We start from the raw sequence: 14,109 nt of genomic DNA on the forward strand, positions 1-14,109 counted from the left end.
TGACTTTAGAGTTTGTAAGACTCAGTTGATCCTTTGAAGGAAACTGAGATTTAAACGATTTTGTAGTATAAGAGCTAGTATAAGAATTAGAATGAGATATAGTATTATTTGAGCAATCTTCTTTGGAATGCTTTGTATTCGATTTTGTAGGAATCAGTGAGGATTTAGGATAATATGATTCAGCGATATTTTGGCAGTCTTTCGGTGATTGCCGGGATATAAAAGATTTGGTATAAGATTCAGTGTGACTCGGACAGTCATGTAGCGATTGCCGAGATATAAACGATTTGGGAGAATTAGTATAAAAGGATTTAGTAGTTCGAGTGCCATTTTTGATTGTTGATTTCGGCAGGCACGCATCCGAAATCAGTTTAAGTTTTTTGATTCAGGGACGTAACTATTTGTCACTTCATTTAAGGATTCAGAGTATTCATACATGTTAACATTAGCACTGTTACTATGAGAGGGACCTGACGGAGGATGAGAGTTCATCCGACGCTGATTATTATTATATTGGCGCTTACGACATTCTGAGATAAGATGTCCTTTGTGTTTACAATAGGCACAGGTTTTGACGAAATTTGAGTCCTTTGATGAACTTTGACTTGTTTCTGCAGAATATTGAGGGTTAGCGGGAGGAATATGGAAAGATGATCTCTGTGTAAATTCGCGCCTTTTCTTAAAGCACTCTGAGAAACTATGATTGGTCTTCTTACATAAGGAACAAAATTTAGTTGGATGTTTTGGTTGAGTAATTTTTACAAGTTTGAAAATTTTTTCTTCTTCGACTGCTAGAGAAATTGCTTCATTAAGTGTCGAAGGGTTTCTGCAGCGGACAATATAAGAAATATTAGGGTTAAGACCTAATTGGAATAAGCTTAAGGCGAGTTCTTCCATAGCTGTGATTTTGCCTAGAAGGAGATTACGATCAGTGCATGAATTTTGAATATCAGCTTGAAGTCGAGTTAGGCATGCTTCGAGTCTGATAGAATATTGTGTCACACTTTCGGACTGGCCCTGTTTACAGTTTTGGAGATCAAGTAGCAGATGGGACGAGTGTTTTTTCTCGCCAAACGTGCTTTTTAAATATGATTTTAATTCATCCCAATTATTGAAATTTTTAAGGCTGCAGGCTAATTGAGCTTTGCCCTCAAGTTGGGAGATTATATATTTACATAAGATATTTTGCTGGTCGGGAGCAGCTAAACTAATTGCGTTATCGCAGTTAGTTAGGAACGCGGCAAGAGTTTCCCGATTCCCATCATAAGACCTTACGAATTTAGTGAGTATAGAGAGAGTCACTTTTGCGTCCGAACTTTCTGACTTTAAACTCATTTTTGATTACTGAAACTGAGATATGGAGAGAAAAAAAAAAGGATTTAAATTTAAAATACAGTACGAAAATATACAATTTAGACAATTTACGCTTTTTATACAAAATTAATATAAACTACTTACAGGATAACGGCAAACATCACGATTTATTTTTCACAAAAAGGTTTTCACTTTGATGTCACTGCACTGAAAGTTAAATTAGGTCGGTGCGTTTGCGACACGTGAAGGCTTTGAACTGTACGGAATGCGTCTCGTATTTCACGCGGCGACGATATCGAGTAGGTTTCTGAAGATATTGTATTTCGTAATTTTGAAGGCTTAAAATTTATTTCACTGATGTTTTTGAGTGAGTCCAGGATATTCGCGTTCTTCGTGTGAGATGCGGGCTCAGTCTGGCAGGCTGAGACTTATCGTCGATCTTGAGTAGAACCGGTGCTTAGTGGTTGTGATGCGGGCTCAACCCTGGGGGCGAGGCTTATCGTCGATCACGACTGCGATGACCTCAGGATTCTTTGGATGCTAAGGGTCCTCTTGCGTGAACCTTCTTAGCATCCCACTTCTGACACCAATTGTTAGGAGGTCCGCTTCGACAGTCTTTTGAAAAAAAAAACCACAAGAAATGTCCAACGAATTTAATTTGGAAATTCACACACACGGAACTTTTACTTCACGCGAATACAGTAGTTTCAGTGTTAACTATTCAATATGGAAATGTGGACTGCCTCGCCGCCTCGCGGGTTGTTCGCTTTATATAAATTGAAATGCTGAAGCAGCGAATTAACACATCATGTTAAAATTATTAATTTATAACAGACCGACAGACAGACAGACAGACAGACAGACAGATGGCGAGCAAACGAGCAGGCGGGTCACCTGATGTTAAGTGATTACCGCCGCCCATGAACATTTGCAGTACCAGAAGAACCACCAATGCGTTGCCGGCCTTTCAGGAATTTGTTGGTCCGCCCCTTGAATAGCCCCATGTTGTAATCTAGAGGGAACACCGCCGAAGGGAGTTGATTCCACAGTTTGCATGTGGGTGGAAAAGAGGATCTGGCTCAACCTCAGGGTGGCAATTTAAGGGTGAAAAAGCAAAAAGCTCCGAAAAAGGAGCAATGAAGACATACCTAATAGCATCTCTATAGCCACCAATCAAACACACAAGGGCACGTAGAAACGCCCTCGATACTGCATCTCCTAAAGCGTTCTTGTCGCTTAGGGCCTTTTTTAAACTTGATACCTGCAACATAATTCAAATATATTGTTAATTGTACATTTCATGTAGAATAGAATAAAATCTAAATATATAAAAGGAAAAGGTGAATGACTGACTGACTGATCTATCAACGCACAGCTCAAACTACTGGACGGATCGGGCTGAAATTTATCATCCAGACGCGGCATCCGGACGCGGTCAGTCAGATGTTTTATTTGCAATATATCGTACACTTTTACAATATAATAGGTTTTTTAATTTATTTTTCCTCTGTTTTTTTTTTAATGGTATATCAGTAATCATCAGTACTATCATCTGTTTTCCTTTTAACTAGCGTTCTGGTTACACCCTGTATACAAGTGCCAAGATTGGACCAGCTGGGTCCCCTGTTATAACACTACCTCGGAGGAAGATCTTTCTACTTTTGCGGTCGAGCCCATATCACCCGTTCCCGTACACGTCTATTGCAGCTCCTGCGTGTTGCCATCGCACTGCAGTACTTCACGCATTTCGATCGTTTTCCGAAAACTGGCACCGATTCCGTTGTCTTTCTCTAAACTAAATTTAGAGTATCTGCATACTTTTCTTTTTAACAATGCTAAAAAGGGACAGAACATGAACTTTACATTTAAAGACTCTAAATTTTAATGCACGCTACAAATTTAAATAGTAGGCTCCCGACTGCGCTAAAATCACGGGTTTTACCATCTAAAAATTAAATTTAAAACTGCCAAACTGCGTCTGTCTTTTTCATATTACATTAGTAAGAACTTGATGCGAATACTCTAAAATTAGGTTGTGCTCAGAATCAGTACCAATGTTTGAAGTTTTAACTCTTACCATGTCTTGTGGAAGACTCTCTAAGTCGTGGAAGGGTGACCTTAGTTCGTTCGCGTCCACATCTAATACCACGACGTCGCCTATCTCTGACATTCTCACAGTCTGTGGACAGAAAAATGGCAATCATTTCACCCTCACCACCTGGGTGTCTGGTGCACTTCGACCGTCCGCTGTGCCAGATCTTTCTTTCCACGCACATGCAAACTGTGGAACCAACTCCCATCGGCGGCGTTCCCACTAGATTACAACATGGGGTTATTCAAGGGGCGGACCAACAAATTCCTAAAAGGCCGGTAACGCATCGGCGGTTCCTCTGGTGCTGCAAATGTTCATGGGCGGCGGTTATCAATTAACATCAGGTGACCCGCCTGCTCGTTTGCTCGATATCTCTATTAAAAACCATCATACATTTCTTTTAAACCGAAACTTCTTTAGCTGTCGCAATGTTATACAAGTTTGACGACCTCCCTGGTGCAGTGATAAGCACTGTGGTCTTATTAGTGGGAGGTCCCGGGTTGGATTTCAGGGGTTTGAAATTTTATAATTTTCTAAATTTCTGGTCTGGTCTGGTTGGAGGCTTCGGTCGTGGCTAGTTACCACCCTACCGGCAAAGCGGTGCCGCCAAGCGATTTAGCGTTCCGGTACGATGCCATGTAGAAACCAAAGGGCATAGGTAAATCAAAAGTCTCCACTGAATTGTGATGGGATGAGTTATGTTGCCACATTTGGTTTGTATCACAATCATGCCTTTATTATAAATGCGAAAGTGTGTTTGTTTGTTGGTTTGTCTTTCAATCACGCCGCAACGGTGCAATGGATTGACGTGACTTTTTGCATGGGTATAAATAAAGACCTGGAAAGTGACATAGACTACTTTTTATCCCGGAAAATCAAACCTAAATCCACGCAAACGAAGTCGCGGGCATCATCTAGGCAATAAATAAAATGCTAAAACTTACCTCCATAACACATCTAGGAACGCCGATCAAAAAGGGCATAGGGGCAAGCAGGTAATCGACCAAGTGTTTAGGCAGTATCGGGATGAATATATGTTGCCACGACATAGGGAACAAAGTCGCGTTGGCCGCCTGTACACACGCCGATAGACGTGAAGGTTTCGATGCGACTATCGCGACCCGTCGCTCGTGGAGTAAGGCTGCCCATAGACCCGCCATACATTTTGTGTCCATAGCGCTAAAGTACTCCGTTAAGTTGCACTGGAAAATTACATAAAACGAGTTAAAAACTACGAATATTATCAAAAACCGTGCGAGTCGGACGTGCACAGAGAGGGTTTCGAACCAACGTACAAGAAATAACACTTTTTATTTATAAGCTGAAAATCAGCGCTGTATATTCTTGTGCAACAAGGCATACAGCATAATGCTGAGCTTGGACTCTTTTTCGGGTTGTGCCACACATGACAGTATGTTCCGGCGCTTCTTTTGCTTGTTCTCAGGTGGAAGAAGCGCCGGAACGACCAGCTCTTAGTTTTAAGATGTGATGTGTGGCACAGTTGTATAAATAAACGTCTTTTCTTTCTTTCTTTCTATTTATTTTTAACTAGCTGACCTGGCGAACTTCGTACCGCCTAACAGTCGATTCTTTATTTTTTTTTAATATTTTAAATTTTTCTCTCCGTAAGAACCATCCTCGTACTTCAAGGAATATTATAAAAAAGAATTCGGTTCAGCTGTTCTCGAGATTTGCGATCAGCAACACATTCAGCAATTCATTTTTATAGAAATTTTCATGGCGGTCATTTTAAAAATTTATGATTTCTTGTTATAGCGGCAATAGAAACACACAATCTGTGAAAATTTCAACTTTCTACCTGTTACGATTCACGAGATACACGAGTCGCTGACAGACAGACGGACGGATGGACAGCGGAGGCTTAGTAAACTCTGTTCACTAACATGGTGTCGCTACCCAACTAGTGTTTTATTTATTTTTATTTATTACAATAAACATAAGAATAATATAGTAGGTATTCTATTTTATTCTTAGAATAGAAAACATTTATTTAACAAACAGTGAAAAATAATAAAGCAAAATAATAAATGCGCCTGCGGGTGTAGCGACACTAAGTTAGTGAACAGACTTTTATAGGATCCCGTTTGCACCCTTCGGGTACGGAACCCTGACAACGAGCTGTACTCCCGCTACACTGTACAGGAAGTTTTTAAAACCTCTATCGAACGGAAAGACTAATGATATTGGTACTCACATTTTCAGGTATGCTAGGTAACTTATTATCCGGGCTCTGGCACGAGAACACATTGTGCCCAGCGTTGTATGTAACTTTCAACGTGTGCCCGGGCATAGGCGGCCTTATTCTGCATGCTTCTAGAAACGATGTCAGCTCACCTCTCTCGGAACTGTTCAGTAAATTCGCTATACAATTCAGTAACCTGCAAGGTGGGATATTTTGAAGTACATAATAATATATTGTAGCATAATATGAGTACTCTACTAATGCCCGGTTTCTGAACTCGTCAGTTATGTTCTCATTAGCTGTTAATTCAATAAAGTTATGTATAAGATAAACGTCGTTTAACTGTCCATGCTTTTCTGAATACAACAAAAACTATGAAACCGATAACCAGTTCATTAGTCTGTCACTAGATGGGTCTATTACAGAAAACGAGTTTGAAATGCATATTATTATTTTATTTCGCCATCGACACTAGTTTTATTAATTATAGTATTTTTTCTATGCTAAATAAGTGGCTAAACAACGTACAAAGTAACGAATAACTTACTATTAAAATACTTTTTAATCTAAAAATACGCAAACCATGAACTACCTACTGACAGATGAAACGTCAAATGGAATTGATAAAGGGCGCACATTGGCCAGTTAAGTTTAAACGGAGTTTAACTTGCATAGCGTTATTCAGAAACGCACTGCCTCGAGTTATCGGGCCAAAAGCGCTATTGAATCGATAAACCGTCGTCAAAAGTACCTCAGAAACTGGGCATCCGCCAAAATTGATAATCCATTTATCTGTAATCTGTAGACTTAGCAACATTGTTATTTGTTGAATAATTGTAAGGGTATTTTTTGATAAATAATTATTTTATTACTAGCTGATGCCCACGGTTTCATCCGCGTGGATTTAGTTTTTTAAATCCCGTGGAAACTTTTTGATTTTCCGGGACAAAAAGTAGCCTATGGCACTCTCCAGTTCTTTGACTATACCCATGCAAAACACGCTGATCCGTTGCTCCGTTGCGCCGTGATTGAAGTACAAACCAACGAAACAACAATCAAACACACTTTCGCTTTTATATTAAGGGTAGTGGTGTAAGCGTACACTTATATTGCATGCCATGTAAGGTGTTTGGATCTACAAGACAATATGAATAAGGACAAACTGTAACCCAAAACAATGAATAGATTGATTGACAAAAAACAACATTGCTAAGTAACTTATCGACGGATTACCTGAAATGGACATATATAAGTAAGCTGGAAGTGGCACACCTCTTCCAGCTTACTTGTACACAACCACACACCATACAAAATGACAGTTATTTTGTGTGCCGATTCAAAACCGAACTTGAATGGCCAGGAATGAAAATTGACAGTGTGTGTCAAATAGTCTTCGTATTGACAGATGTCTCATCACTAACATTTAGTTCCGAGTGCGCTCACATGACGATCACTGTGCTACCAGCGCTAAAATGGCGAAAATAAAAATTCTATAAATATTCAAAACGCATGATACCGTAGCTGCCATGTTAATTCCGATTGTGACGTCACATTGAACACATTGAAATTGTAATGTGTTTCACTAAGAAAACACCGTTGTTTACCAATCCGTGTGACGTCATGACATTTAGCGGTAGTATTTTCGCAGCGAAATTCAAAATGCAAAATTGAAATGTACACTTATTGATCGAATAAAATATTTGTAAATTTTTAGCTCTATGCTTATTATTGTATCCTTGGATGTCTATTTTGACCGGACAATAATATAATTTTCTATCAATGGTTTCAACTTGTACAAAAAATGCGCCCTCTTTAGACAATCTTGTAAAGTTCTGCGCGCGCTTTTTCATGCGTCAATAATTGTCAAATTTAACTCGCTTGAGTCATTTTTTATTGATTTCTATTCTGCGTAAATATCAAATAACATTTTGCTCGCACAGCGCTCTTTCAATTTGAAATTCCTAGATTTGATTTTCATATTCTAAACTAACTAAACTATAATATGGTATTTTGTATAACACCTATTCTTTTTATTTTATTTTATTTGACTAACCAACAACATTTACACATACACAAGTATTTACATACAAAAGGATTTATAACTAAAGGATTTCTATTCTGCGTAAATATCAAATAACATTTGCTCGCTCAGAGCTCTCTCAATTTGCAATTCCTAAATTTGATTTCCATATTCCAAACTATAATAATTTTGTATAACACCTACTATGTATGTCATAACAAAAAACTGTCGCTACGCTCGTGTTTATATGGTGGATTTTATGATATTCTTCTACTGTTGGTTTCAGTTTGTACAAACAATGCGCCTTTTTAGACAAATTGTAAAGTTCTGCGCGCGCTTTTTCATGCATCAATAATCGTCAGCTTTAACTCGCTTTAGTAATTTTTTATTGATTCCTATTCTGCGTAAATATCAAATAACATTTTGCTCGCTCAGCGCTCTTTCAATTTACAATTCCTAGATTTGATTTCCATATTAAAGACTATTATAATATGGTATTTTGCATAACACCTACTCTATATGTCATAACAAAAAACGCTCGCCGCACACACATGGTGGATTTTATGATTTTCTTCTTCAGTTTGTACAAAAATGCTCCCCCGTTAGAATATATTGTATAGTTCTGCGCGCGCTTTTTCATGCATCAATAATTGTCAGCTTTAACTAGCTTTAGTATTTTTTTTATTGATTTATATTCTGCATAAATATCAAATAACTTTGGGCTCGCTCAGCACTCTATCAATTTGCGATTCCTAGATTTGATTTTTATATTACAGACTATTATAATATGGTAATTTATATGGCACCTACTCTGTATGTCATAACAAAAAACCGCTCGCTCTGCTCGTATTTATATGGTGGATTTTATGATATTCTTCTACAGTTGGTTTCAGTTTTTTTAGACAATATTGTAAAGTTCTGCGCGCGCTTTTTCATGCATCAATAATTGTCAGGTTTAACTCGCTTTAGTATTTTTATATTGATTTTTATTCTGCGTAAGTATCAAATAACATTTTGCTCGCTCAGCGCTCTTTCAATTTACAGTTCCTAGATTTGATTTCCATATTCGAGACTATTATAATATGGTATTTTGTATAACATCTACTCTATATGTCATAACAAAAAACGCTCGCCGCACACACATGGTGGATTTTATGATTTTCTTCTTCTGTTGGTTTCAGTTTGAACAAAAAATGCGTCTTTTTAGACAATATTGTAAAGTTCTGCGCGCGCTTTCTCATGCGTCAATAATTGTCAGCTTTAACTTGCTTTAGTATTTTATATTGATTTTTATTCTGCGTAAATATCAAATAACATTTTGCTCGCTCAGCGCTCTTTCAATTTGCAATTCCCAGATTTGATTTCCATATTACAGACTATAATAATATTTTGGTATTTTGTATAACACCTACTCTATTTCATTAAAAAAAAACGCTCGGCGCACTCGTGTTTATATGGTGGATGTTTTGATTTTCTTCTACTGTTGGTTTCAGTTTGAACAAAAAATGCGCCTTTTTAGACAATATTGTAAAGTTCTGCGCGCGCTTTCTCATGCATCAATAATTGTCAACTTTAACTCGCTTTAGTAATTTTTTATTGCTTTTTATTCTACGTAAATATCAAATAACATTTTGCTCGCTCAGCGCTCTTTCAATTTGCAATTCCCAGATTTGATTTCCATATTACAGACTAAAATAATATTATGGTATTTTGTATAACACCTATGTCACTCTATGTCATTAAAAAAAACGCTCGCCGCACTCGTATTTATATGGTGGATGTTATGATTTTCTTCTACTGTTGGTTTCAGTTTGTACAAAACATGCGCTTTTTTAGACAATATTGTAAAGTTCTGCGCGCGCTTTTCATGCATCAATAATTGTCAGCTTTAACTCGCTTTAGTAATTTTTTATTGACTTCTATTCTGCGTAAATATCAAATAACTTCGGGCTCGCTCAGCACTCTATCAATTTGCGATTCCTAGATTTGATTTTCACAGAGAGAAGTACAGTACATTTTTCGCATAAACATTAAAATGTATTCGCAGAGCAATTAAGAACAAAAACAAAATTAAACGAACATCTTTTTATAATGTGGAAAAGTACTTTTTCTGAAGAAATGATCTCACTACAGGAAACTGCTGGACAGTTTCATACCGATGACGAGGTTCTTTATGGTGTAGACTAAATTAAATTGAGTTTTTTAGGTACACGATTTTATTAATATTATGACTTATATTAATAAAATCGTATTGACAATAACTTTTTTTTTTTTAATAATTTTTTTTAATAGTTTTTATTTATTTAACTAGGCATTATATCTTTTTTATATATTTTTTATTACTTTGCCACATTATGAAAAAGATGTTCATTGTTACTTTACAACAGCAGAAAGCCGTGGGTAATGTGTTCTCTAATAATAAGTACTTCGTATAATGATATTATACCATACATATTATATTGTTATGTTCACACATGACGTATATAAACCCTCAATCACATATCTAGCCTACTATGGTGGGCGGCTTCGGTGAACAAGAATTCCAAAAAGTACAAGCTTAGACTGGAAAAACACCCAACGCATTGGCACAAGAATTGCTTGTAAACGTCAACACTAAACGCCTTACTGGAATTGGACGAGGGTCGAGAAATAAACATACACAACAATCTACAACACAAAAGGGGAGGATATTTACTGGAATACCCCCTAAATTCTACAAATTTTACACTCTTACCCAAAATCTAATTATGGCTAGAAAGCCGATCGCAGATAGACATATTATAAGAAGAAGAAAAACATCGGCAATAACCTCAGCTTGCCAGGATGTCATAAATTAATTCTTGTATTAATACTCACTTGTAAAATATATCGTGCCATGGCAGATGTGACAGCAACACTAGTGCCGTATTCGCTTTCGGGTCGTAGCGACAAAAACAAAACGTGTACTTGGAGTCTACAGATGTCAACACGAAGGAATAATGCTGAACGTATGTGCTGGAAAACCAAATTTATCAAAATTAATCAACATATTATACAACTAGCTTATGCTCGCGACTTCGTCGGCGTGGACTACACAAATTTCAAACCCCTATTTCACCAGGGGTTGAATTTTCAAAAATCCTTTCTTAGCACATGCCTACGTCATAATAGCTATCTGCATGCCAAATTTCAGCCCGATCCGTCCAGTAGTTTGAGCTGTGCGTTGATAGATCAGTCAGTCATTTAGTCAGTCAGTCAGTCCTTTTCCTTTTATATATTTAGATTAATTATTAACAATGACACTTACTTCTCAAACTGACATGGGAATGTAAACTTGGGTATGTTTTTCAACTCCTCCTCATTTTTATAAACATCTGGATATTTTCTCACGATGTATGGATCCCTTACATGATCACCTGGGGATACTTCACAGAACAATTCAAACAGGAAGCGAACGGTATCTCTGCAATAGAAAAAATGTAACATGAAACTAGGTAATTTGAACAGGTAACATAAAACTGGCTACTTTGCAAAATTGAGACAAGTCAAATGTGAGTCAGACTGGCACACAAAGGGGTCCGTACAAGATATGACGTCACTGAAAGCCACAAAGCAAAATAAGAAGAACAAGAAGATATGACGTCACTGATGATTTTTCATTATTTCAACTTTTTACCTGTTACGATTCATGAGATACAGCCTGCTGACAGACAGACATTTAGATTTTAACAATCTTTGATTTTTCGTGGATAAAAGGTAGCCTATGTCAATCTCCAAGTCTTTAACTATATCCTCGCCAAAAACATCAATCCATTGCTCTGTTAGGCGTAATTTAAGGACAGACCAACAAACAAATATACTTTCACATTTATAATATGGGTAGTGATTGATATTTTGCGATTTTGTGCCAACCGATGCAAAGCAAGCATATGTCAGCTAGTATATAATATCATAATCTATACTTCCATACTAAAATTATAAATGCGAAAGTGTGTCTGTCTGTCTGTCTGCTAGCTTTTCACTGCCCATCCGTTTAACCGAATTCAATGAAATTTGGTACAGATGTAGCTTACATCTCGGGGAAGGATGATTTTGATCTGATGATTGAAATATAAATCCACGCAGACGAAGTCGCGGGCATCAGCTAGTAATATAATAATTTATATCCTGTAGTGTGAAATCTCTCAACATAAATTGATGGTAATAGACAGGTTGTCTAGACTCAATAGTCTCAATCAAACGCTAACCTGCCTCTAATAGAGGTTAACAACTAAGTGTTCACAACAAGTGGTCAATTTTTATATTTAGAAAATCACTATTTCATATATGAGCTGTAAATGAAAAAGAATATTTGCATTAAGATTCTCCCTGCATCATGTCCCTATAGTACGCGACAGGTAAAGATGGCAAACCTCAGCGAAATGATCCATGATGAAATGGTCCAGTAGGGGGGAGCTGAATGAAGGGATGATGGAATGACTCTTCTGGGGTAGTCCATTTAAAAACTCACTATCCAAAATCGCAATGAACAAAAAGTCTTGTCTTTGATGGTTTGACACGCGACATGGGTATGGTTGTTATTCCACAAAAAACATTATTAGCTATAATAGTTATTATATGAAATCTGTCAAGCTTGTAACTTATTAAAAGTAATTTAGCGTTTAAACTATCGTGAGTGATTTCCATTATATAATATAATATCTGTCCCAGCTTTACTCACATGTTTAGGCGACGCATGCGTGAACTGACTCCCTTGAAAAAGGACCCCAGATGGGTTCGAAACCGGGCTAACGTCGACTAAACATGTGAGTAAAGCCGGGACAGATATTATTAAAAGTAGGTAGTTACTAGATGATAACCATAAGGGATAAACCACTTTACGTCAATCAATGTTGAAATCCGATGAAAGCTTTTTGATTTCGAATCAAAATAGATTAAAAACTTTCTATAGCTTCCTATAGCTTCAAAACAATTTAAACTTTATTTTGTTGAGTGTATTGATAAATATGACACATAGTTTGAAACAAATATAACTTCTAATGGAATTGGCCACACACTCCCTGGCTATAATACTGCCACAGTACAATTTATCAAATAGGTACATAAACACATAATGACTTCTTCACCACTAGACATAAAAAGGGGAGTTGACCTTATCATACAAAAGCGAATGTGTGTAATATTGTTACTTGTTTGACCACAGGAAATGAGTTTAATAAAAAAACAACGAGTGATTATAAAGAAAACAAAATGACTTTATCTACAACAGTGACGAAACTAGCAGATGAAATTTAATTTAAGGTTAGATGATTTGGCAATTTGAAGATATACACACATTGGCTCCAGATATCTGCGCTAGAAAGCAATTAAGAGGTTTAAGAGGTTTTATTTACCTTAATCTCGAACCCATGCTTGAATCTTCGGAAGTTTCGATTACATCTTACACGGGCTATTGTTTGGCGAATATTTGTAATAATTTCATGTTGGAAAGCAGAACATGCCATAGATAAATCACTTAGGAGTTTCGATGGACATTTTTTCACTGGCTGTCCGTTTAATTCATTGAGATGTATTATAAAAACGTTGTTAATTGTTCTTGAGTCAGTCTTTTTTGTGCTTATTTCAGCAGTATTTATTAGTTAGGTCTGGTTATCTGTAGGTAGTAGTCTTGGATGATTGGATGAATGATAGTAGTACCATTTTTGGCACATGAATGACATTGACAGAGGGGCGTAGTTGTAGAACAAGGGCTGCCAGCAAATAAAATCTCCGTAATTTTAGAGAATATTTTGAAAATGTGAATGCTTAAAATTAAGTACCTAAGTTTTATGTAATTTTAACAGGATGAGAAAAAATTATACTAGAAGTTTTAATTGAACAAGTTTTGACATTAGCTAATGTCAAATCGTAAAATAATGATACCATATTTGAGACAACAGTGATGTACCTTTGTGGTTCAGTTGTATCGTATGAATGAGTCAATGAACCAGTTCCTGTTTCTCTATTTCATATTGAGCTCACACAAGCAGAATATAAAGGAAGCATTATGAAACTAGTAAATAATTACTAAAATAAAATAAGTACCTAGAGCTAGGTAAGATTGGTATAATAGTGCTTTAAAAAAGGGTTTTAGGATATGATTTACGTACCTAAATATATATTTATTGAGTATTTAGGTGGTCTTAGATGGTTTTAAACAATTAATAGCAGGTGATTGCGTTTTTTATAATTATTATAGGTACCATTAATTCTATTAAACCATCGACTTACAATTTATGACACCTTTCCAATGTTATTCGTAGCTATTGTACCAACTCAGTTGGTGATTTAGCACTAGCACTAACTATTTATTTTTGATAAAAATCTGGTGGCACTGGAAAGGTCTAAAAATGTTTAATTCAAAATAGGAAAGCCAGCCGTCCCTCTTTCCACATCGAGAAAGATTAATAAAAACCATTAATACCTACTTCCGCTTTCTTTAATTTTTATAATATCCTCTAC

The 14,109-nt window shown here is 36.5% G+C and overlaps 1 protein-coding gene across 4 annotated transcripts in view; it reads right to left on the minus strand.

Moving 5' to 3' along the window:
* Window positions 1-13,281, minus strand: part of LOC117995347 (DENN domain-containing protein 1A) — a 38,744-nt gene extending 25,463 nt beyond the window's left edge. For 3 of the 4 annotated variants that reach the window (XR_011238427.1, XM_034983353.2, XM_034983355.2), the window contains exons 1-7: window positions 13,002-13,281; window positions 10,916-11,071; window positions 10,486-10,623; window positions 5,622-5,805; window positions 4,351-4,608; window positions 3,392-3,493; window positions 2,463-2,575 (exon numbers count right to left, since the gene is read on the minus strand). Coding sequence is in view for 3 of the 4 variants with exons in the window: in XM_034983353.2 (XP_034839244.1) it covers window positions 2,463-2,575; window positions 3,392-3,493; window positions 4,351-4,608; window positions 5,622-5,805; window positions 10,486-10,623; window positions 10,916-11,071; window positions 13,002-13,018 (968 nt within the window). In the remaining variant the exon portion in view is untranslated. The remainder of the gene's footprint in view (window positions 1-2,462; window positions 2,576-3,391; window positions 3,494-4,350; window positions 4,609-5,621; window positions 5,806-10,485; window positions 10,624-10,915; window positions 11,072-13,001) is intronic. The other variant, XM_034983352.2, reaches the window with a different exon arrangement.
* Window positions 13,282-14,109: the final 828 nt, after the last annotated feature.

Source organism: Maniola hyperantus, chromosome Z (genome assembly GCF_902806685.2).
Source record: "Maniola hyperantus chromosome Z, iAphHyp1.2, whole genome shotgun sequence".
Lineage (NCBI taxonomy): Eukaryota > Metazoa > Arthropoda > Insecta > Lepidoptera > Nymphalidae > Maniola > Maniola hyperantus.